Below are 26,789 nucleotides of genomic sequence, written 5' to 3'. Positions count from 1 at the left end.
TCAGGGTTTTTTTGATTTCTCTTAAATGAAGAAGTACCTCACTTTACAGAAGGTACTAGTGCTGAGAATAAAGATACCAAAAATTAACTGTGCTAATCTGTAGAGTTGTAATACTGCCAGGCTGCAGGCCAAGAGTGCATAAAGCCAGCAGTTAACTCACAAGATCCATTTAAAGTAATTTTTCCCACTATTAAAAGAAAAAATAAAATAAGAAAAAGAATTTAGGATTTTTTCTTATCTTTACTCTTCATGTTTGTTTAAAGTATCCAAAAGGAAAAAGGTCCTATTAAACACAGCAAAGCTTAGACAGGATTTAATATAATAATAGCTTGTCAATCTTAAGTCTTCATGATAACTCTTCCCCTTATCGTGACTATTATTATTCATGCAATGGCTTTACTTAATTGAGATTCTGTCACAAGCCACAGCAGCTCTGGAATTTGAAGTCCTGCTCCTGCATCAGCACAGGAGGATTTCTGAGCTTGGCAGCTCCATGGCCAGGGCAGACTGGGCTGGCAGACAGTCACAGTGACATGGACATCCTGGTTTGGAACTGCACAGTCACCTACATGAGGCAGCAGCACACAGAGCATCTAAACTGTGCTGCACCAGTGCCTCGTTGGGCTTTGAAACCCTTTGAAACTGGGTTGCTTCTCTAGTACTCTTAAAAGCTCAAGTCTAGCCAGAGAAACTACAGCAGCATTTGCATTTACTCCAAACTGCTAAAATGGTGTGTTTTCTGAAGGTTTAGTGCACTTCAAGCTTCTTCATGAAGTCTTCAACAGATATGTTTGTCTATTTCTACACAGGAGGATTAAGATGCAGATCAAAACGACATCAGTCCCTTGTACTGCTGAGTTTGGGACCCATGTGGGAAATGATCCCACTGAACTACATTGGGATTTAGTTGTGGCCTGCTGAGGACTCAGCCACTGGCATTGGAATCCTTTATAGCTTCAGGCCAACAAATGACAAAACAGCAGACACCAGAGAAATAAAGCAACACTTGGAGCAAAATGTCTTAAAATGAAGACAGTAGCAGTTTCTAAAGTACTTTGAAAACCTCACACATAAGATAATACAGAAAAAAAGAAAAATGCATTTGCAAAAAAGAGAGGCATTCAAAATTACAGGGTTTTTTTTTTGTTTTGTTTTGTTTTGGGGGTTTTTTTGGGGTTTTTTTACACCTGCAATTCTTTAAGGAGTGAGTAACAGAAAAACCTATCTCTATGCTATAGTTTGAATGCTTGGCATTCAGAGCATTCTGGCATCAGAAACACAACTTCATGTAGAAAACCTACCTGCAGACAGCACACACAAAACAGTCTGGGTGATAGGTTTTCCCCAGTGCTGAGACCACTTCTCCTTCAATGAATTCATCACAACTGAAGCACCGTGTGCCGTAGAGTCTCTGGTAGTCCAAAGTACAGATGTAGTCTCCCTGTCTCACAAAAAATCCTCCTTGAGCCAGGTCACATCCACATGCTGCAGAAAGAGAGGACAGACTCAGAAGGCAAGAAAACAAATGCTCTAAGATTAGGCTGGTTTTTCACCTGTCATCTCAATGGATCAATGTGGAGTATTTAAGTACTTCAGTGTATGGGGCTTATGATCACAGAACAGATGCGCATCCAAAAGACACTGCTCTTATAGTAAATTACATCAGTCCTGTATTTTGGACACTAACAGCCTGGACTTGTTTAATGTAAAAATGTCAACCTCAGTGCAACCTTTATGGGTACAAAGTTAAAGTCTGTAGGAGTTGAGTTCAGGGCTACCATATACAACACTTAACATATTAAACAGGTTAGAAGAAATGCATAAAGAACATAAACCTTTAAAATCTAAAGCACCATTGTTACAAAGAAACATCTCTGACAGATTACAGGTGTTTGACATTCCTCCTGGATACAAAAGGGGTTTAAGTACTGCTGTCTCTAAACACAGGGGCTGATGCTCATGGCAACTGCTGCAAGTTTTCACAAGTTAAGCCAGTTTATATCAGCTCCCATGTTTACTTGATGAACATCATTCACCACGAATGAACTGGAGGCATCTCCAGATTCATCTGCTCCTGGCAAAAGTAAGGGTTTAGTCCTAAACATCAATTTCTATTTTTTAAACTAAACTTGTAGGAAAGGGTTAAAGTTGATTAGCCAAAGGCCTGTGAGGCTGTTCAGGGGTTTTCTTCATTGCACCAGGGATGAAGCTAGGCTGGAATTTTGAGAACATATAAGATGGGAAAGGAGGGGTACAATGGTCTGGTGAAGTCATACAGAAATAGCAGATGTGTAGAACATGACTATCATCCACATTAACCAGAATCTTTGAAAACAGACTTGACTTGATTTAAAAGAGAACTGGACTTCAAAGTGGAGTTCTGCTGCTGTGTTGACTACTCCTTTACTGCAAGTCACAGCACCACACTTGTTACTATGTACTTCTGCTCCTGTTCACATAGGAATGAATTCCCATCAGCAAATGGTGTTTACAGTCAAATGATGCTGAACCACAGCAGTGTCACTACTCACATACAGCCCACAGAAAAGGAGTGGGAATGTTGCTTATTAAATCTGAGTTGCATGTACAAAACATTGCAGAGTTGCTCAGTCCCTTGGTCCCAAAATAGCAGAAGCATCCACGCTTCTAAAATTCAAGAATGAGATTTACAGTTAGGTACCTGAGAGTCCACAGGCACTTTGGTTTCTGAACATAAGCCTGGTAACTCCCACCCAAGCCTGTTTGCAGTGTCAGAATCAGTCATCTTGCACCTAAACTACAAGAACAAAGTCCAACAGTGGTGCTCAAGGCACAAAATAACACATAGAGTGCAGAAACCCCAAGAAAGCAGAGGATCTAGATCATTCATTCAAAATTACATCCAATCACCCTCTCTTTTTTGTAGTCTTTATTAACTGTAGCACAGGAGGCCTGGGCTCAAGACCCTCTGAACCTTCTGTAGGCTCATCCCTGTGTGGGATTTCAGTGCTCAACATTCTCCCTGGAGAGGGCCCTGATTGCTAAGAGTCAGAAAACAGCAATCAAGCTAGAACTGTATTAGTGCAGGGTCAAGATCTGAGTAATTATGAGTTCTAATCTTTCCTATAACTCAAAACAATTCCAATTATATTGCATGTGTCATGGACAACAGGGATTAGATAGTTTATATTTCAATACATTGTTCATGTTCTCTCTCTCTCAGGCTTAACACATTTGCTGTAACATTTCTCTTTTTTACCCATGCTCTCATTTTTATGAAGAACAGGCTTTTTAAACAGAATTTTCAAAATTCTGGCACAACTTGCTGGGTATCATGAGTTTCTTTCAGCCTATATATTTCAGCTACCTACTGGTGTCACAGAAGCAGAGCTCAAGTGTGGATTTAAGATGATGCTGAGCAGCATGCTGAGCTGATACTGATGCCCTAGAGCAGTTCTAAATTGCATCATACAGTGTTTGAACTTGCAAAGTGGATCACAAGAGAAAAAATTAAAAGGACATAACTGCATTTCTGAAAAGAGGAGGGAGGGGTTATGTCCCTACATGCATTTCTTACATTTTGCACAAGCAAATCTGTATTTATTGTATAAATAGAAGCCCAGAAGGCTCTATCTCACTGCAGCTGAGAGCTCTGATGCAAGGTTTGGGGCACATGGGAACAGCAACAGTTCTGCCACTGGCATTTGGTGGCACTCTGTCTCACCTCAGGGTATTGGCCTCTCTCTGTCCTGTCACTAATGTTACAAGTATCCTGAAGTTGTGTACAACTCCAAAGCAGTTTGCATAAATGTACTCAATCCTGGCTTCTCAGGAAACCCTGCAGTGAAACCGCTCACCCAAAGAGAGAGAAAAGCAAGTTATTGGGACTTCAAAATAAAAGTGAGTTTGGCATCCTCTCACCAGGCCCCTTTCAGCATCATCATCACTTCATCCTCCCCGTTTGCAAAGAGTGGCTGAATGAACATCACTGCACCACCAGCTCTGCTCCACAGGCCATAACTTGAGTCACAAACCTTTCCCTGCTCCTACACTCTCTGAACCATCCGATCCAACTTAACTTGACACCCAGCTGACCAGAGAACAGAGGGATTCCAGTTAAATGCTGTCCTGGATATTAAAACAGTCATAGTTTAAAGCTGAGAAGAGCAGCTCTGAAAGGAGACCCACTGGTCTCCTCTCAGGTGAGATGCTGTGCACCTTGCCTGCAACTTATATGGACAGAGACTGCCCATCTAATATGATCCTGCAAAGACAAGAAACCAGGAAAAGAAAGCTGGAGGAAGTCTAGAGAGAATGTCTGAAGGCAGCAACCAGATCTTACTCTCCTAGGACAGGAAATGAGCATTATGTCACATCCACTCCTACCTAGCATTTGTCTTCCAAAAGGAGTATCTGGAGGAAGGGTTATTTGTAACTTAGAAACAGTTTGCAACAGTTTCTGGAGTTCATCTTGGTGACAAACGAAAAGCACTGCAAATGCAGCAATTATATTAATGAAGAGACTAAAAAAGAGCAACTCATCTTCTTGTCTTGGTATTACTCTACATGCAAGGCAATGTCTTTTCCTGAGCAGTTATGAGCTTTAGGAAGAATTTTTAAGTAGTGAATAAATAAGCGTCTCTTGTTTTTATGATATTTAGTAGCAAGCCAGTACCTGGATGTGCTAAGGGATTTGAGAAGGACAATATCCACACCGTTTTTAGGGAGGGTATCTCAGCGTGGCTTCTCTTGCAGCTGGTTTGCAGTTACCCGACACCAAAATACTTCATGTATAGATGTGAGGGGTTTCTCTACTGGTTTAGAAACAGACTACTTCTTTCCCTAGCACGGTGTCTGTAACAGCTCCTGAAGCACTGAAATTTATGCAGTGTGTAATGGTAATGTTTTTTTAACTAAAAGAGGTGCAATTTAGACAGGATATATGGAAGAATATTTTTTTTTTTTTAAAGTGAGGCTGGTGAGACACTGGAACAGCCATCCAGAGAAGTGGTAGATGGCCCATCTCTGGAAACATTTAAAGTCAGGTTGGACAGTGTCCTGAGCAAACTGATTTAGTTGAAGATATCGCTGCTGATTCCAGGGAGTTTGGACTAGATGACCTTTAAATGTCCCTTCCATTATACTATGATTTTATAAAAATAAATAGTATTAAATCAATTAATCAATGCACTTTAAGCAGGTTGCTATCCCACTACTGTATACCATCAGCATTCCATTTGCAGTCTACAAATAAAAAATGCATCTATTTTCTGTGCTGGCAAATGAGCCTACTGAAAGTAGATTAATTTTTAACTGCATGCTGGGCCTAAAAACCAGCTGAGTCCTCAGCTTCTTGGGGGATGCTACGCCCACTGTGCTGCTGCACATTACAGCAGGCTGCAGCGGCAGCATGAACTGCAGGTCTTGCCATCCCAACAGTGCTGTTCTGCAGTCAACGTGCCAGACCATCAAGTGGTTTGCTTATGTGCAACTGCACATATCAAGTCTGTATTTTTCCCTCCCATTTTCTGCCTCATGTAAGTTAAATAAAATTTTTTCTTCCTCTGCACTGTGGCTTTATGTCCATTTCTGGTGCCTTCCATGAGATGGATGCTGTTGGTGACTGCAATCCCAAGAATGACACGTACTACACTGCTGATATAACTCTCTTTTGGCAGCTAAATTGTATGTCTTCATACACCATTGATGAAGTCTGGGATCCCATTCTCCAAAAGCCCATAATTATAAGTGGAACATTTCTCCTGGCCACTATGCCTATGAGAAGGAATCACAACCACCTGGCAAACTTCCACCGCTACAGCTTCAACTTAAGTTCAAACTGAACTGCAATTAATCTGAAGTAATCCAAGCTCATTTCCAGCAGATGGCTGTGACTGTGATACTACTCCTTGCATGGTCTGGTGTGGTTAGTCCAGATAAGCTTTTCGCAAAGCTTTTGGGGAAGTCTTTCCCACCTCCAAGTTTGCTGGGCATACAAATATTGCCATGGGAATATCATCTCTTAGTTACTTCACAGCTGAACCTTCAGTCTACTGGTAAGTAGCAGTAAGACAGAAGGAAACTTGCAATGGGGTATATAAATCATACAATTCAATCACTCTTCTATGCATGAGTTATCATATCAACTGTCTTTCCAAACCCATCTGTGAAATCAAGAATACTCAAGCCTGTCAGTCATTGGCAGTGTATTAGCAATAATATACCATCTATATTGGTATTTATTAGCAATAAAATACCATCTATAATCTCAAGGACTTGAATGACACCTCATTTGTTAGTATTCAGGGCAAAAAAAAGGAGCATGTATCCCCAGAAAAGTCTTGGACAGACTTGCTGGCCTCTTCTCCAGCTTCCAAGCAGGAAAAACAGGAAGGCAGACAGGTGTGATAGAAGAAAACAAGCAACTTTCAGGAGCAGAAAAGATAGAGAACTGTGGGGATATATCATATCCCACAACACTTCACCATGCACAGGTAGCACTGATAAAGCTATAAAGGATACAGAGTACAGTGCACCTCCCCAAGCTCCCAGGCTACACTGGCCATGATGTCCATAAGTAAATCTGTGGAGTAAACACTTCAGGGGAGGAAAACCCTTTAAGAATGTTCTTATGAGACTGACAAAACATTAGAGTGTATCAATTAAAATGAAGGAGTTTGGGAAGTTTTCTGTGCATTATGTGCCTTGATTCCTATAGTAAATGGGAACTACACATGGAGTAATTTTTCATTAGAAAGTATCTCCATTTTCCTTCTGGAGAGCAGAGCTTCCCAATAGCTTAGAGACAGTGTTACTGCCCTGTAAAAGCTCTCCCATAGTCTTAGAGGTGAGCAAGGTCCCCACAGCATTAAGTATGTGGCTTTTTTAACTACCAAATTAATCTCCAGGAAAACTGGAAAAAATGTCTCATTTATACTGATTTCTTGCTTTAAGAACTCAATTTGGTTATTTAAAATTCACAAGTATGCTAAAAAAAATTTAAGAAACAAGAGTAATGTGCTTTAACCCATTTTCAACCTAATAGCATCTTAAGTGTTTATGATAAAATACTGCTGTCATTTGCCAGACTAATTAAAACAGGTTTTTAAAAACAATAAAAAAAGATAAAACCCACAACCCAAAAAACCCCCAACATGCAAAGTAACAACACCAAATATTTTCAGATTTTTTTAACAGTGCTTTGGGTGTCAGTTCAAGGTTTGCAAATTAAGTCCCTGCTCTATTCACAGATATGGCAGATGGTCTTGTGTTAATGAGTTGCAGAAAGTGGGAGGTGGAATAACACCACTGTGGCAGTGATGAATTTTGTGCAACAACTCTCTCTGGGCCTCAATGCAGGCAGCACATCACCTTAGTGCACTGAAATGCCCAGCAGCTACTCTAGAGTGCTGCTGAATCCCTGCTGTGTCCTCAAGGGAAAGAGCATCACATAGTCTGGAAGTCCCCTCCACAAAGGCATCCTTACACTGACTTATTTTTTGCACAGGGGAAACTTTATCCAAAAAGAGAACTTAAGTAATTAAAAATACTTACAGACTTTAAAAATAATAATAATAATTCTGTGACATTATCTAATGTGGGCTGAAACTTCTTTATATGAATAGTATCTTTACTGCCTGCAAAGCTTACATAAATTTGAAAATCCTATCCTCTAATGAGCACTTAGCTTTCTACTGTAACTCCTCATTCTATAGACTAGAAGGATGCAAATAAGGAGTAAATAAATTGAAAAACAGAAGCAACAGAGGTTTGGCTTCCTTTGGTGGGTATTTAGCTACCTTTTATTGAATGTTATTAAAATATTCCTTTAGCAGTAGTCATAGCCATGACTCTCCCTTTTCATTTCAGCATGCTTTACTAATATTATGTATTTATTAAATTTGTGAAAGATGCTCTTAAAAAAAAAGATTCATCATACTCTGGTTGAAATATATATGCCATGCTGCTGCTAGAGTGCTGATGTGATGGGTATATGGTCAGCACATGAGGGGCTGCAGAAAGTTCTTAAAGAATGCAAAGAAAGGTTGCAACAGGAACATGATTATAAAAAAAAGGAAAATTTTCCATTACTTTGTGATCGTGCAAGTTAACTGACTGACCAAAACGTATTCACGCTTTAATTATTGAGTTGTTTTCAGAAAATTAGTGATTAAAAATTTTAAAGTTCAGGTTTTAAAACTACAGCCTAGAACCATTTGCTGCTACATTAAATTACTTTTGCACCTGCAAAAGTGATCATTATCATCATCATAATTTCAGTGAAATAAAAATTACAAGCAATCATGACATTGAAAAAGCAGCCCTAAACCTACCACACTCTGCAACCTTGGTGAGCATTACATTGGAAGCAGTTTTTCCTGCTATACTGAGTTAATATGATCTGGGATTGCAAACTCAGGAAGTGTTGGACATGCTGCTGAGAGTGCCTGATGAATAAGAGTCCCTACACTAATCCCCAGTGCCCATGACACCACAAATACCAGAAGTCCCTACTGCCTGGCAAAAATCTGGGACTCGGAAATCTTACAAATGAGCTTCCCGTAAATGATTCCCACTTGGAAACGTGAAACCCCGTAGCTATGTTCAGATGTGAGTCCCTCAGATTACTCTGTGTAGCTTTGAACATATTTATATCCTAGCAGATACATTTGATCTAACCAACAAATAACTCCTATTGCCAAGTTACTCTGGGCTTTTAATATTTTCACTGAATATGCTGTTTTAGCCCTTCCCATTAATAGGACTTCCTGATAAATGATATAACTCAGAGATCTGTTGCATGTTCTACTGAGAAAATAGTATGGAAGTGATATATCCAGACCTGGGCTTTTTCATAATTCCCAGGACACTGCAGGATCACAGAAACATTAATCCCCAGAACTACACACCCTATTCTAAGTTGAAGGTGTAATAAATTCTAGCAGATTTGTGGGAAAAGGATTTGTACAGAATTCTCAAAACCTGACAGAAGGCTCACATAATATGCATCTGTATGCAAACTTTGAAACAAGAAATGATGATGTAGAAATGCCATAAAATAGGACAGACATCGCTGAGAGAGAAATGGAACTGGAAACAAGTTTCAAAGACTAGATACTTTGCAAATAAGACTAGATACTTTGGATAAATAGAGCTATAAAAGGTGCACTGTAGTAGGACCCACAAGAGATAATTTTAGATGATTGGCTTTAAGGCATCAACAGCATTGTGTGGCAAAAGCTGATAAGCCATGAAACGCTTATAGTGTATTGTAATTAAAATATAGTTGGCTTCTGATTTTGATGAGGTGAATTATAACATCTGTATTGTCTCACTCTTCACATGAGGCTAAAAATGGAATAAAGTTTTTAAAATGCCTCTCAGTTGCCCCACCTCTGGGCCAAAAAAAAGTATAATCCAACAAACAGATTAATCTAAAAAAACATGAAAATTAATGGGGGAAAAAATATACTTGCTAGCTGTGCCAGCAGGGAAGACTGCATGTGCAGCACTCATAGCAAGACAGCAATCAGGAGAATTTTGATTAGGGGTAAAACAAGACATATCCATGATACAATGAAGCAGGCATAGAATATAGGTCATGTTTTTACCTCTATGGCTCAGACTGGAAGTTTATTTCCCTTCATCAAGATAAACCAGGAAAGGACAGCTGCAAGTTATAGTTTTTCTCACATATGTACAAAGAACACTCTTAAGCAAGATGGTATAGATTCTTCCATTTAAATTGGTCACTGACACTTTGGAAATGTCAGGACACCATCAAAATACAGAAAATTAAACACTTACTAAATACTAATAAAACAAGGTAATTTCTATCCTTATCAAAGATCTAAGAGGCTACCCAAGATAGTATAATTACAGCACCTACATCTCTCCTCTCTATGATTCTATGTTAACCTGTCTCTACTCTGCTAAATCACACTGTTGCAAACAAGCTCCAAGTTAATATTTGTCTAATACCCTCCACTCCATTAAATGCAGTCCTGACCTGACAGACATCCTCAGAATAGTTTATATTCAACACATTTTTTTTAATTTTACAGTCTAAGTAATTAATATTTTATTGCTTTAGTAATTTTCCTTGGTGCTTTTATTACAGTGGTAACAAATAAAAAGAGAATTAGCAAACATGGGAACCAAAGCCCTTGAAGTCTAATGAAACTTTGCCACACAATATCAAAGACATCTGCTTCATTATAATAGTACTTTTATAAAACCTGATTAAAATGAGATATATTTTAAACTAAAAATTAAGTTAAAAATGAAGTGAGGTTAGATGACATATGTTCCCTATAGCATTTTATTAGCAGATTAGATGTGCAGCTAAATAAGAAATAACTCATACAAATAGATATGAGCATAAACCTTATTTATAATGCCTATTTACCTCCCTAGGTCCTATTAAACTTTGATACTGAGCAAAACTAGCAGATACTCCCTATACCGCTGTTAAATTTTTTTATCTGGATGTGTCTCTTAGCCTTGAATAATAAAAGAATTCTTCGCCTTTTAAAAACTTTGAATTGTTTAGAATCATTTTCTGGGGAATTTAAGAAGAACAGCATGGAAATTAGTGACTTTATACTAACCTTCCTTGGTTATTTAATTAAATTTTAATACAAAAAGCATCTATATAATTGCTGTTACCACTCTGAAACTCACAGACCCCATAAGAAAGGCTGCCCAGGGAAGTCGTGGCTGTCCCACCCCTTGATATCTCTAAGGCTGGATGGGGCTTTGAGCAACCTGGTCTAGTTGAAGGTGTCCTTCATGGTGGGGTTGTCAGAATGAGATGATCTTTAAGGTCCTCTTCAACGCAAACCATTCTATGAATAATCAGACAGCAGTATGGCAATACACAAAACTACCTTTCTACACTAAGAAAAAAGGGAAACAATTCATTCAATCAATGTAATTGATCCTCTGAAATCTCATAATTTATCCAAAACAATCAAATAAATGTTTTCAAATTTCACACATATTCAAAAAGGTGTGACTTCTTCTAGTATAAGGTCATCTGTCACTGATGAGGTCATTCAAACAGACCTCAAACACCTCTAGACACCGCACCATGGTCATTTCCCATTCTTATCCATGGTCTCTTTTTCAGTTTGCATTTTCCATCACTGTACAGCCCTAAATTCTGTGAAAGGGACCAAAATTTCCAGCAGCTTTATAAATATTAAATGTTTTCTGATGCAGTCTGCAAGATGATTTAATACAGAGGCAGTCAGCCAAGCAGGCAGGCATCTCAGCAGGGCAATGCAGACAGCCCACACATGGGATTATCTGTCCTGGACAGTGCTGCAGCTGCATTGGATGCTGGACACGCAGCCTCTTTCCACATGCCATCTGTGGTGGATGAGGTGAGACAGGACAAACTGCATTGCTGAGTAGCATCAAAATAAACACACCACAGGGAGGAATCAACAATAAGATAAATACATTCCCAGAATCATCACCCTGCCCGTGCACAGCAGGGGTCATGGCACAAAAGTCTCCTCCAAGGCTGAAAGCAGACAGGCTGATCAGAACCAAATACCGTTGTTTTTTTTTTTTTTTTTTGTATTGTTTTCATCCATTAATTTAAAAATCTAAGTGACATTTGCCTAACCTTATTTTTCTCCTTTCATGTAGCTAATGAAATGTGTATTCAGTGCTCTGTTCTGTTCCAAAGCTCTTCTCATGTAACAACATGGCAAATCCATATTACAAAGCAACTTATGCTTCTTAAGTACCAAATAAAGCCCACAAACAAAACAAAAACAGATACCAGAAGAATTCCATAAAATTGACGGAAACCCTGGAAAGGTGATAAAAGAAATTATGGCATTTAAATAATGAGAGAAAACCCTCAAACCAACCAACCATGTGTGCAAACTTAGCAAAACGATTAGTATGGAGGAGTCCATGAGTCCCAACACCAAGCAGCAGTTTAATCACACCTCTCTGACAGTCTCCTGTGCCAGCTGAGAGACTGACAGGTGGCTGACAGACGCTACCCTGCTACCTCCTTAACACTGTGATTTTTCCCTCATTTCATCCAAGATCTGCCGGAAGCGAACAAATTCCTTCTTATTTCTTACAGACAGATAGAGGCAATGCAGCTTGTACAGTGCACTCATCATCTCCCCCTGCATAGGGGTGGAAAAACCCTCTGCACTGCCTAAATTTGGGATCAGTGAACTGGTTCAGTGACCCCATGCTGCATTTGCTGGTGACCTGGCATCATTTAAATGGAGATGGGCCTATAAAACCAAAAATTTTATGTATGATTCTGTCTTACTCCCTCTGTAGGATCTGTCTTTTCTCATAGCAGATCTGTTAAAAATAAAAGGAGCTCGGATTTCATCAAGATAATAATATGGAGCAAATACCAGAATGTTACTGAGGCTTCACATAGGAGACAAGACTCTTGAATAACAGATCAGCTGCTCTTTTCCTGAGTTGGCTTAACAAGAACTTAAAAGATGCATATATGGGCTGTGATGCCTTAAGGCTTCAGCTTTCATATTTTCCAGATTCTGTACTGCACTGGTATATAATTCTGAACTCATATAATGTATTAACAAGTTCTCTTCACAGTGTAGTTAGACAAAACAATCCTTTTCCAGCCAAGAATCAAGGACACCATTGCAGCTTCAGGCCCCAAAATTATAAACAACAGTGAATTGAGGATAGCAATCAGGGAGGATGGGACTTCATAACTTGAAGCTGTAATTGGACAATTACCCCAATATATAAATGGACCAAAACTGATAAAAGTGTAAAAATTCATAGCCTGTTGTGCATTTTGGGTGTAGCCTTGCCCAGGCCCTGCCCAAGGTGTATCCTTTGAAGGCCTTTTTAATAAATACCTACTTTATTCCTTTAACACTGTCTAGCCTCTATTCTAGGTATCCTCTCAAGGCATCAGCTGTGTTTTGCTTTAAATATCAATCTTTTCTGAATAGATGGCCAAAATATTCTTGCTGTTTAGGAAAGTGCAGTATGCTTATTTTGCTTGCTGTGCAATTTTGAAAAGAACACAACTCAGAATTATTGAGCTGAACATTTAGTCCTGTCTGCCTAACTCATTAAAGATTGCCTCAGTTATTAATAGTATATACTTAATCCCACAGGATTTTTTAAAATATCAGTATAGCTACAGATAGTGACAATTTCCTTTCTAGTATTCCCTCTAAAGAGGAGTAGAAATAGTTACAGTAACACATCTGGAATGAAAGAAATGCTCATGTTTCTAGACCGAGCTACAAGGATTAATAAATATCATTTGAAGCACTGGATAATAATGGAGTAAGCAGGTTGTTCAGTGAACATCAGTTAACATTTATGCACTTGCACATTTAAAACAAATTAGATCTTTGCAGCTTCCAGATAAGTTTTCAAATGTAATGATACTTTCAAGCAAGTATCTACAGAAGGGGTGTTGTATCAGATATTTCCCTTTTCCTGTGACATCTTCTGCTATTCATGTGACAATATTAGACCATTAGGCACCAACCTGGAGCAAACCAAATCATCAACCCCAAAAAATGGAAAAGCACAGAGAGTTACACTGGAATTTAATGATCACAGTCCAACACAAGAGAACCTGAACAGATGTGGCCATGGCCCACCCTACAGCATGCACTAGAGAGCTGGAAGACAGAGCCTCTGAGTTTCTTTGCAGATGTTAATTCCCTCCTAGCCCTGCATTGTTCTCCCAAACTGCTCTTCCTCCTGACCCCCAATTCTATAGTAAACTCCAATATGGATATAAGCAGCTTTACATCCATTGAAAACATACTGCAGTTTGGGGACTTAGGATGTTTATAATCTTACAGTAAGGAGCCAGAGATTTCACAGTAAATCCTTTCAGGCACGGATTGGATTGTAAAATGCGCTTGTGAAGTTTGCAGGATCATTAAGTCACACACCATTGCTAATGCTCTACTCATAGAAGCAGCAGTCACACTTACCTTTGCAAACAAAGCATTTAATATGGAAATATTTGTTCTGAACTCTCAAAACTTCTCCTTTGCATGGTTTTCCACAGGTATTGCAGAGAATTGCAGTACTTGATGGCTTCTCCAGCTGGCTATGTACAGCCTGTGGTTGTGAAACTGCAGGGGGAAACAAAAAGTAGAGCATTTTAAAGGCCATATAGATGCATCTTCTGTAAGATCTACAAGAAATGACAATTAACACCTAGGACAAATCAGGTCAAGCAGATTAAAATTTTAACTTCTGAGATCGGCCAGCACAGGAGAAAAGATCTGCCAAAAGGAGTTAAGCCAAGCCAACCTAGTTATTTCATAACTTTGAAAGCTTTTGACTGAACACACTTCAAACATATATCAGAATTCCTTATAGACGAAAGAATCCACATGATCAAGTCCTGAGAGCCTGAATTTCAAAAAATGCTTTGTCATATTTTCTCTTCAAGAAATCAAAACTATAGATAAATGCGCTAGTTTTTATGCAAAATACCTTTAATGGAACTTGGTAACTCTTACACTGTGAGCTACTGATCCTTAAAGTTCATAGTAAATGCCTTTTCTGAATGATTATAAGGCAGAAATAAAGTTCTGTAGATGTTTTAAGTACTTTTGAAACACTGACATCCCTGTAAATAGCACACATATCTGATAATTAAACAAAGTTTTCTGTCATTTTGTAAGGAAACCATGATTTCAAGAGGTTAGGTTAATCTAGGTTAGTGAAAATTAAGTGAATTAAAAATTTGCTGCCATCTTGTGATGTAAATTAGAAATTGCATTTTTCGTGGTGTTGATAACACGAGATAAGTTGGCATCTCAATGTGTTATGTGGAACAGGTGAGATATGACCTTATTCTTGCAATCCTGCTGCAGCACTTGCATCAATTTTTTATCACAGCGTACTTAGGTGTCAAGAGAGGAAACATCAAGGTATTTAATTATAAAGGAGCTGTAATGTAACTCAACAGATCTGTATTTTTTCCCTCTTTGAAGAATTAATAACAGGAAAGCATATAAAGCATCTTAAATAAATGACCTATTTAATGACATTTTCTTCTCAACATGACATGCTTACTCAAAGGCTGGATTGCTTATTTCAAAGTTTTTGTTTAAATTTTAGCTACAAAATAAACTTGCCAACCAACCAGTCAGCCAGCCAACCAATCAGTCAAGATGGAGCAACCTCTCATATGCCAATAGGCTTAAGCAAAAAAGGCATTTCCACATCCACTGAGTTGAAGGAGTCAGTATTTCAGTAAGATGCTAAGCTTCCCCTCCCACATACTCTTCCAGGGGACTTGCTGCAAGTTTTACCCAAAACATAACTTTTTACTGCAACTAAAGTGGTTTGGGGTTGTTTTTTTTTATTTTTTTTACCCTAAAGATACAAGGGGTTGAGCTTCTCATGGCATTATTCACCACCCACTAGCATTTTGCCTTGTCTGCTAAAATTACACATTCTGAGATGGTCAAAAAAGTCCTGCTCAAGGCATTGTGAACTTTGGAGCAATTACTGAAGGCCTGGTTATAATTAAGGACATCTCCAATAAAAACAACATCAGCACAACAGGCAACTGGAAGTTTATAGAAAGGCGGATGCCCAAACTTACACAGAGCAAGCAGTACAGATTGTTCAGGCTGCTATGAGGGTCTGATTTATTCCTCAAATAAAAACAGAGAAAACTCTGAACTTTGCAATACTTTACTTTTGAGACAAGAATTCCTCTGTACTGTAACCTGCCCAAAATAAACGACCCACCCTGAAAAAGAATCAACCCTGTAAGAAACCAAAACAAAGAATTTTCCCAAGTTAGTTACTAGAGTAGCTGCTAAAAGTTTGAAACTATCAGTAAAGGTTTGCTGTCTCCAGATTTGCTAACAAGCATCAAATTCGTAGCATATAACTCATGAATGTCTTAACTTAAGAAGAGCTGACCATAGCCAGAACATTTGGGCCTACACTGTTGCAATTGAAATATAAAATTCTGATTGGAACAATTAAACAATTGACTTTTCTTCACATTCAGCTATTCCCATGTTTCAGCCTCTCAGAACAGCATCTCTCCAGAGGCATCCGTGCCTGGCCAGCACAGAAAGCTGCCAGCTCATGCTGTGGTGTGTCCCAGAGGCCAGAGGAACCCGGCTCAGGAATTCCAGCTGCAGTGCAGACCAGGGTCAGGAGGAACCCAGGAGTGCTGCCATGGAGCCCGAGGGCAGCCCACCCCACCAAACATAAACCCCTTCCCTCAACAGCCTCACATTTCCAGAGAAAACACTGCTTTTCTATTTGCTTTCTTGCCCACGGGGGTCCAAAGCTGCACTTTATGCAAAGCAGCAGAACACTGAAAATTGTTGCAAAGTTCAGTATTTTTGGGTTTCTGGTAATGGTTGCAAACTGAAAATACAGCAGAAAACAGAAAAAAAAATGTTTTCCACAATGTATTTAGTGCTCAGTGTCCAGAGCTACACGGCAGGACTTCACACATTTCCTTCTCTTTGAGTCTCTAAATCAAGGTTCAGAACTAAAAAACAGCAACTCAACTATAAAAGAAACTAAAAAGGAAAATATTTAGGTGGAGGTTTTTTTGGTTTGTCTTTTTTTAATTCTTTGAAATTTCTTTTGGAATTTTTCTATTAATCTTGAAGTAATACAAAGCATATTTAAAATATACACTACAAACAAAGAGGTAATTATTTTTATTTTCTCTCAGTTCAGAACTAAGCTACTAAGTATTTCACACAAAACCCCAGAGGGAATACAGTGCCTCTGAGATCATCACAAAGAGGTCCTTCTGAAGAAAGTTTAAAACACTTACTCTTCTATATACAAAATCATATAATTAATCACATATTACTTTATGTTTTAAAACATTGACACTTAATATGGTTTGGGTTGAAATTTCAACTGCCGAGAATTCTGAGAAACTAATTCTATTAGGGAACTTCACATTTTAACTTATATTTCAAACCATATTTAAGGAGATAAGTTTACACAGCAATTTTCAGCATTCTACCTTTACGCCTTTATGCATCAAAACCAGTTTTCAAAGCATCAGAAGAAACAATCAACATATTTAACAAGTGAAATAAGGAATTGCTGATGTAATGTAATGATCTGAGACTACTGATCAGATCATAACTAAAGAATTCATTAAAAATTAAATGCTACCATTATATTCTAATTTGTAGAAATTTTCTTCTTAACTTTAAGTTACTTTTTCTAAACCAAAATACAACGGAATACCCAATTCTCTAAATTTGCCTTTCTCCCAGACTACATTCTGCTCCAGCAGAGGTATCCTCATGAATCCTTAAACCCTAAAAAGATCTGACTGCACTCACTTTTTGACAAGGACAAAAACTGGCAAGGAATGAGCGAGCAGTTTCTACAGGACTTCTTTGTGCAAGCCTTGTCTGCTGAGGACATTGCTGCCAATATTCTTGCCAACTGTCCAGTGCTCACACATCTCTGATGTCAAGACTCAGCCTGTCTCCAACAGGCTACACAGTAGATAATTCTGCTTAGTTCTGGACCAAGTAGGGCACATTAACCAGCAATAGTTTGCTGAAGAATGCTCAAATACAATAAACTCCTCAGAGTCACTTCTACACTGCTTACTCTAGACGTGCACTTGCTGCATGTACCACAGGGAAGGAGGGACAGTGGCATTGCTTATTATTAAAGCTTCATTACACATCTTATGGCTGTTGTCAAGTGATGTTTTCAGTGTGCTTTTGCAGATTCACAGAGTATCCTGAGATGGAAGGGACTGACAGGGATCATCAAGTCCAACTCTTGGCCCTACACAGGACCATCCCAAAGAATCACAATATTTGCCTGAGAGCTTTGCCAAACTACAGCCATTTACACGAACATTACTCACATTTGATGATCTCAAACTCATTTCTTCAGGGAAAATTTCAGACAAAATGTTTAAGCTTCTTATAAAGGTGGGAAAAAGATTAGTATACAATATATTGGTTTTCAACATTATAAAGAAAGCAGAGCACCTTGCTTGTGGAAGCATTTGTATCAAAGGCTGCAGCCTTACCCCGATGAACACTGTGACAGGTGCACTGGATCCATGAAAATCCACAGCTTGTGGTAAAAACCCCATCCCTTTGACTAAGCCCAGCTCCTTCAGCATTGCTAGACTAAGGATTTAACAGCCATGAGGACAGGGATAAGGTGTCAGAGATAAGTCAAAGATTTGAGTGAGACAGGAATGCTTTGAAAACAGAACAAGACAAGCTGATGGCAGTGACAGAAGGGAGAGGATTCACAAGTCCCTGGTCAGCTCTGCTCAGGAGCCTGGGATAGAAAATGTCACTCCCTCTGCTGTGAGCAAACTGCTGTGGGAAACCAAACTGTTGGCAAAAGATCCAGTTGAGGATTGGTCTATGCAGAAGATGACAAACCCCTTTGCTATCGGGCTCTCCAACAGCTAAATGAAAAATCTTCATGGTAGATTACAGACCTGATGAAAAACATGCCCAGAAACTGCAGAATTTGACACGGCCCTAATGCTTTTCCCAGTTTAATTGTGTTTTGTTTCAACTCTGCACAGGAACCTACAGAAGCCATTTCTGAGCTTGGAAATCAAGTACTGAAAATTAAGAAGTGTCATGCTTATGAATGCACATTCAATCTGGAATCAAATCTCAACTATAAAGTTTAATGGTAAAGACTTCCACCTCCTTTGTTTACTATACAGACATAATTAAGGCCACATAACTCATTTGTGCCACATTATTTAACTCTCTTCTAAAACACCAGTTTAATAGATTTACTGCTCTTGGTGATTAATGAAGTCCAAAATGATAAAGGGGCAAATGACACAGTTTGATACTATAATCTCAGAATCCTTGACTGATTTGGGTTGGAAGGGACTTTAAAGGTCACCTAGTTCCACCTTCCTGCATTGACAGGAATACATTGCTCAAAGCCACATCCAACCTGTCCTTCTGTGATATACACATTTTAAAGAGTACTGTGACCTAAAGAAAGGTGCAATTTGAGTGGAAAGACAAGAGTCGTATGAAAAGAAATTTTATTCCTAATATTTGCAATCTCCCCAGTTATCCCTCAATGCAGGGAAAGCAGTAATTCCTCACCAAGGATCATGGAAGGATAGTGCAGAGCCAGAGCCTAAAGGCAACAATGAAAGGAAGAACAAAGGGCCTGGAGGGTGAGAGGCACCTTCCCTGTCCTTTTTGTGGGTTGTTCTGGGGCTTTTTTTATTGTGTTCTGGATGTCGGGTTAAAAAAGTGCAGGCCTTTCATTTCAGGCTCATACAAATATTGTATCATTGCCTGCACCCTCCATCAGCAGAAAAGATACAACAATTTTCTTTAGCAACTATCAGCACTACAGGCTCCTCTATAAATCCACAACCTTTTGCTTCATGAGATGAAAACATATTTTTGAGGGGAAAAATATTAGACATTAATATTTTAAACTATAATTATCAGCTGTTTAGTTCATAATAATGTTCAGCTTTTTCAACAAAGGCAAAGGCCACATTCCAACTCTGAACCAAAACCACACAGCACTGGTAAGGGATATTATTCTGCATGAAGGGATTACAGCAAATTGTCTTTGTGTTGACACTGAAACCTCTCATCTTTATAGCTAGAGGTGGTTACTGAAAATCAAAATGAACAAATATGAGACCCAAATGCCATTTACTCACTAAGTATTTGAGAAACAGGACAGAATTATTGATTGCTGACATGTTGTATCAAGTGATTTGGGGAGGGTGAGGTACACAGAAGCCCAGAGGGGAATTAAATTTGCAATCTTCCTGGAGCAGGATTAAAGGAGACGCACACAAGTACTTCTGGAATTAGAGATTGGAGTTTAATCGTTGTTTTAACAAACCCTTCTTGTGTCAACTGAGTCAAAACACTCAGGGCTGAATTTAAAAACATCCAGATGAAAATAAGGAACGAAGCATTTAAGTGCCTCTGAATATCCCAGTGAAGCATTATTCCCACCGTAGAGCTGGACCCTGCTGTCTCCCTGTCTTTTGTGTCTGTGTTTAAAATACAGTTATGAGGAGCTGTGCTGATGTGAGGATAACACAGAAACACATAATACAGTAACATATGCAGTAATCAGAGAACTACATGGGTGTCAGCTGTACATTTAATTTCAATAAGGGCGTAGGTTTTTTTTTTTTTTTTTTTTAGTGTGTTTTTTTTTTTTTTTCCCTAAGAACCAGTGATTCATTATTGAGTCTTGTGGGGGCCTGAGACCCCATTGGTCCTTTGCACAGAAAAGAAGAGAAAAAGAGTAACTGTGCAATGGAACTCTACAAGCTCTTCCCATCCATCCTGTCAAGCCCACTCGGCTGGGGAAGAGCAATTCCCTGGCCCCAGCCCTGCCTAAGGAATGGATGAGTTAGATGTTCTGGAACAGAATATTAAATAGCTGGTGGTAACCTGGTTTACCCTATTTCTCAATTACCCCCTTGTGTTAAATGACTTTACAAATGTGTTTTCCTGCTTTATGGTGCCTTCTCACTACAATGCCCTGTTCTTCTGTCTCATGAGAAACCAGAAGATCAGGAGGATAAAGGGAAAGAAATTTTGCTCTCAATGTCCATATTTCATGGTCCCTCGAGCCCTCCAGCTGGCTACGTAGAGGGCTGAAGTGTCCTTCAGGCCAGCACACAAACTCACTGACTTTCCCAATAGTGCTTTTCTGCACCAAGAGGGTCTGGGGACGCCCCCAGAAGTGCTCACTGCTCTTTCCAAGACCTCTGTGGTGGCTCTGAGAGCAAAGTGCTGTTACTTCTCTCTTTAGTTTCTGTATTATAAGAGAAAATACTCACCAAATTTGATAAATCTAGAAATTTATTTATGTCAAGAGGTCTCAATTTAATTCTTTCACATTGTCCAAAAATACAAAGTAAAATGCCTCAAGAACTGTGTTCCCTTTTGAAATGTACACCTGCTTCTGCTAAACATAAGCAACCCCTCCAAGGCATGCCTTTTCCAGCACTTCCTACTCATCATCATCAAAACAGAAACCCACAGCTGATACAAGGCACAGGGGCACACAGCACAACAGAGGTGACCTCTGCTTTTACTGCCAATTACTGAGTTTATAGCACCAGAGGCAAAAGAGCAGAGTTATCCAGCAGGATGTGAATACACCATGCACATGAGGTGCAACACAGCTCGAGTATTCACACAAGAGTTTCAAATCTCACCATATGCTCTGTGCTAAACTCGCATCACATAAACAAACCTAGCACAAGCTAACCTCCTGCTCTCATTATTATAATAAAATATTTACCAAATTCAAATACAGCTCATAAAAATCTCTGCTCAGTTTGAGTAACAGCTACTGCAGCATGGTAAAGGCTATTTTTGTACAGGTTTAGCTAGATTGCAATGAGACAGGATATAGAAACAACATTCCAGGATATCTGCATAAAGAAATAGGGGCTTTTTTCCCATTATAGACTAATACAAACTCTGAAGTCAATTTCAATTTAAAAAAATGAGGAAAGTTTTCAAATTAAGCTGCCAGCTAACTACCAGAATCATTATCATTTCCAAATCATCATTCATATAATTAAAAGAAAAAAAAGCATAATTTACAATAAATGTTCAACCATCTTTCCCCACTTGGCTGTGCTTCCACATAAACACAGAGTTGTTATTCTCAGGACAGCATCAGTGATTTAGTTACCACAGCCCCAGATATAAAATAAGTCATTTCAGGTCTAGGCAGACCAAAATGTGGAGTCATCACACCGTACCTGTATCTTCAGGCATTCCTGCATTAATTCCCTTCCAGAGGGGAAACTCCTCGAGGAGCACTGCTGTCAGCAGCCACTGCTGTAGGGAGAGGGATCTGCAGCGTGCACTCCACAGGCACCGCTGCCACCCCAACACACCCCGGCTCAGATGACTCTGCAGCACCCACGCACAGGCGGGAGCACAGCCAAGCCCGCCGTCACCACCGGGTAAAAATAGCGCCCTACAGAAGCCCAAATATTGTCACGTCCATGGGGGGTGGCACCACTGGCAGGGCCCCGGAGGGACCGGATGCAGGACGTGCCAGCAAGGGGTGTCTTTGCATCAGGTGATAGCAGAGCTGCTTCAGGGCGGTGCTGGGCACCTGGGGAGAAAGGCTAAAAGAACTAAAACCTGCAAACTCCTTGTCATAAATTAGAAATACAGGCTGAGGTAGCAGGGAAACCCCTTTAGATATCCCCAAAACACAGTGGTCCTTTTCCCCTGGCGCAGGAGGGCACAGCACTGATGGCAGAAGGAGATGATGTAAGCAGTGAGATGCTCTCCCTGTGCGATCCATACCTGGCAGCCAAAAATCTCTCACGATTGCTCATATGGAGTTGGAATGTGTATCACTGGAATAAAAGTGATGTGTTGGGTTATTTAAAGCACTACATGGGAACAGAACGAACATTTCTATAAGGACTCTGACTTCAGAAAGCTATATGGTGAGTACACCACTGCCCTGGGCCATGCCAGACATGGTCTATACCTTTAAATAGCCCTCAGCTGACATGGCCTGAGACTCAGAGCACAGATCTGAAGATCCCAGGTTCTACACAGAATCAAAACTATGAACTACTCAATTTTTAAAAAATCTTGTATATGCATTATCTTGCAGCAACTACCTTCTGACATGAAAATCATATGTCAGCTTTTTGTTTTGTTCAATATTGTTGTGCTGCCTGTGTGAAGCCAAATCAATCCTCATACTCTTTTGGATCACCATCAGCCACCCTGGCTGAGCTCTCCAGATATTTGCAGGATTTGGCCTACTTAGTTTTACACCAGTAGATCCAATAGGGAACCATGGGTGCAAATTCCTCTTCCTCAGAGGCTCAAGCAGCTGCAAGCCCCACCATGGTATTTGCACAGATAGATCTGCTCAGGTTTGCAAAGGAGACAGAGACACTGAAAATCATATTTAGGATTTGGACTGCAAATCCCAAATGAAAAGCCCTGAAGAAGAAAACTGCCCCAAAAGGGGATGGGGATTTCAGACACATCCTCTTCTGCAGCACTCTGTGTCCTGCACACACACGCGCAACTCCCAGCACTTTAATCCTTGCCTTCAGCCCACAGTGACCATGCCAGAAAACATTTTTCTGTCTGCTTTCCAAATCCCATTCTCTGTGAAGGGATGTAGCTGCAAAGCAGCAGGTCAGATCCAAATCCTACTTAAATACATTCATTTTGGTCAATAATCACTGAGGAATTTGTCAACAACAGGGAGTGCTGTTTTGAAAGTAAAAAAGAAGTCATCATTGGAAATGTGATGCTGTTACACTTAACCCTGCTCCCAGTAAAGTCCACCAGTAAAATCATTATTGATCTGGGTCAAAGACTTTCATCAGCATTCATTTCTGAATTCTGTCAAGTTTTGATCTTAGCAGTTGGCTCATCACAACCAGAAACTTCAGCCTTTCCCCTGCTTGCCTGAGGTTACAATTTCCCATCAGTAACATCTGAAATCTAATTATGTCTCTGAGCTCACTTTAATTCCAAGAAACAAAGCAGATTTTTTTTTCTTGGAGTGTGCCTAAATTATTGGATATTCTTTATTGCTCAGTTCCATCATAAGCAGCTCCAAAATCTTAAGAATCAACTTTAAAAAAATCACTAGACTGTATATCTATTACTCTTCTGCACCTCCCTGGCTGCCTGATGATAACTTCTAGCAGCTCCACCAGTTACCCAAACCATATTCCTGCCAGTCCTCTCATCTTTAGGGCATTCCTTTTTTGAGAGCAGTGACCCAGTACCAGAAACTGTCCTTATGGTGCTATTTCCTGCCTCCAGGTCTGTAGCACCTACTGGGTGCACCCCTGCTCTGCATCACTTTTCACACTGGCATCTGCTCCATCTGTATCCTCAAATGGGGGAGGGGGACAAGCACATTTCCTGGCTTGGAAATGAGCAAATGTTTGCAACTGGGGAAAAACAGTGTAGAAGGAATTTCCATGGCTCATTTGTCTTTCCATTCCCTGGTACAAACAGAGTAATAATAACAACGATGCCTGTTTGTTACAACACCACCAAAAAGCAAAAACAAGATAAAATAATACAGAAAGGAACGGTTCATTTTGCTAGCCAAATCACAATGTATCACTCCCAATCATTAATTAATATAATTTACTAACTTTCTACTAATGCTATATGAAATATGTTTCTAAAGGATTACAAATAATAATTTAAGGACCTTTGCAAAGGCTCTTTTGTTTTTATGTTGTAGTCTACTACAGCATAAAAATGTCTAAAATAATTACTCTGAAATATAAAACTGAACTCCCACTTTTATTTGCTCTGCTTAATTTGGCATTAGAAAGGGATTAGATCTCGTTTTATTGCAATCATAGAGTTAATTCAAATATACATAGATATTGATGCTACTGAAGTTCGGGTGCTAAAGTCACACTACCTCACGCAGTGCAAATTAGTTATCTTTGGTGAATTTGTCACGGCGTAAGAATTTCTTCTTAGATTCAGTTACACCCATACAAATCTAATTCTGCTTCATCCTCATCAGACAAACTAGCACACTGCCTCCCTTTTCACATTCAGGCTACATAATTTCTGCAATCAATTATCTCTTGACACAGCAATCATAGCAGAAATGTGTTATATTCACACAAACACGACCCCAGAGCCTTCAGCTACAGTGCTACTTTTTGCACAGTTCTGCAACTAACTGTTCTATTAACAACAGGAACATTTTTGAGGTATCTCTAACATGTTTTTAGACGAAGTTTTGAGTTGCTTAATTTGCAAACTACCACCTCATTCAGAATGCAAATGAGTTTTAGTTAAAAATAAATATTTTTTTCTGAAGATTTATATTCGCCTTTTACAGACTGAAGGGGAAGCAGCAAATCATATTTATAAAAAGAAAGACATTGTACAGCATTTTTCCCAGGTAATATACAGAAATGCATTTCAGTGAAGGACAGATGAAAATCCAATGCCAAAATCCACATTAACCTTTCTCCCCTGATTTCAACAGGGTTCAAACATGAAGTATCTTTATTGAGTCAAGTGAACAGTAGTGTGGTCAGGAGATCCTGAAGCACACTATTCCCCATCCAGCCTCTGAACGTGGGTAATTCCTCACATTCTACACAAAACGTACAATTAATCTAAAATTGTAGCTAAGGTCTGGTGAGCACCAAGAACCTTTATTTCCCTCTGTCGCAAGAAAAGCCTTTATGTCTGTGCCTAACAGAGAGAAGCCGAGCAAGTCACTGCAATGTGGAGCTTGACAGCCCCCTGGGCAGATGTAGGTCGCTCCTCCTCCTCACAAGGGCAAGGAAACCAGGAGTTTCATCTGGCTGCAAGCTGCTCCAATTGCCAATAATCCTACCAATTCAAGCCTTTAATAACAACCTACTAAGACGGCAGTGACGCAGGACACTGTCCCTTGTCCTACATGCCACCGAAGGGAGACTTGGGCCGTTGGGCCATCAGGGACACAGCTGTTCAAGGACCCAGCTCATGCCACAACACAAACAACACATCCCCTTCTTGCTGACGGGCTGGCTCTGAGGCTGTTTGCACTCACAGTCTTCCCACCTTAAGCACTTCAGGCTCCCTTCCACTACCCCACATGGGATGGTCACTTACATATTGGGTTTGGTCTTCGCACCAATGGCTGCTCTTCAGGCAGCTGGCTTCATGTAGAAGCAGGACAAATGATGCAGAGCCAAATCTGGGGCAAAATGGGGTGCAGGGATGTGTCCACACACAGCTGACAAGAACCCAACAAGCACATGCAGCCCCACCAAACCCACACATAGTTTGAGAACAGAGGACAAGCTATGGCCATGGGGTGCTGGGCTCATCCAGAGCAGGTCAGTACTCAATAGCCAATCAATAGGTCAATCTACTTGCAACCAGGTCCATTTACTTCTAATTTAGTTCTATTTTTCCACAAATGCTCCTCCCTGACTGCCCTTAACATCTCCTTTTCCCAACTTCAATCCTCCTCCTGGACATCTCCCTTCTCCTGGGCACACAGTTTCTTCAAACATTCCTTCCATCGCATTGCTGGAGAAAGTGAGTCTCCCTTACTGTTTCCCAGGGCTGCAACACCTGGGAACTCTGTTCACCCTTCCCCACTGCTGACCATGTACCAAAGGAGCATCAGAGCACAGCCTGGCACTGCTCTACTCCCAGAGCATCACAGAAAAATGACAGTTTAATTAAAAGAGAAACCCAACTTTAGTTTAATGCAACACTAAAGAGAAAGAACAAGTGATCCATGCTACTGCAGCACTTTTCCAGCGTTTATTTCCAAAACAGAAGATAAACAAAGATAAATCTCCTCCCAGTTCAAATACTCCTAAAGTACATGATGACTCACATGGTAAATACCCTTTCTATCACATCCTACTTCTCTCTGTCATTTGGAGTGGCAGCCCTGCTCTCACTGAATTAAAGAAGGACAATTCTGCTTTGTAATGAATGAAATCAACATTCTCTCCTGTGTGACTTGTTTTTCTGCACTGCTAAGCACTATCATTATCTGGACTTTAAATCTTCTTCATTTTAACAGTATTTCTGTAGAAACAGCAAAAATTATTTAGCTTTTCAAGGTGCTCCCTTAAAATACAGATGTGATTGTAGTACTGAGTGAGGTACCTAAGAAAAACATAGTCTAATAAAGTTACACTGATCAAGCTAGAAGCAGTATTAATTTCATATTCAAAGCACGATATGCAACTCCATACAAAGACTGATGGGTTCCTCAGGGTATGAAAAAATTATATGATGCAACTGAATTAT

The 26,789-nt window shown here is 39.7% G+C and overlaps 1 protein-coding gene across 14 annotated transcripts in view; it reads right to left on the bottom strand.

Moving 5' to 3' along the window:
• Positions 1-26,789, bottom strand: part of ABLIM2 (actin binding LIM protein family member 2) — a 125,088-nt gene that overhangs the window by 79,896 nt on the left and 18,403 nt on the right. For 13 of the 14 annotated variants that reach the window (XM_083861882.1, XM_083861889.1, XM_083861891.1 and 10 more), the window contains exons 2-3: positions 13,962-14,105; positions 1,302-1,485 (exon numbers count right to left, since the gene is read on the bottom strand). In XM_083861882.1, coding sequence (XP_083718008.1) covers positions 1,302-1,485; positions 13,962-14,105 — 328 coding nt within the window. Of the gene's footprint in view, positions 1-1,301; positions 1,486-13,961; positions 14,106-21,754; positions 21,873-26,789 lie in introns of those variants that run through there. The other variant, XM_083861888.1, reaches the window with a different exon arrangement.

The sequence above is a fragment of the Zosterops lateralis genome (genome assembly GCF_965231275.1).
Source record: "Zosterops lateralis genome assembly, chromosome: 5".
Lineage (NCBI taxonomy): Eukaryota > Metazoa > Chordata > Aves > Passeriformes > Zosteropidae > Zosterops > Zosterops lateralis.
Note: the sequence above shows the minus strand (reverse complement) of the source record. Positions and strands in the feature narration are given on the sequence as shown.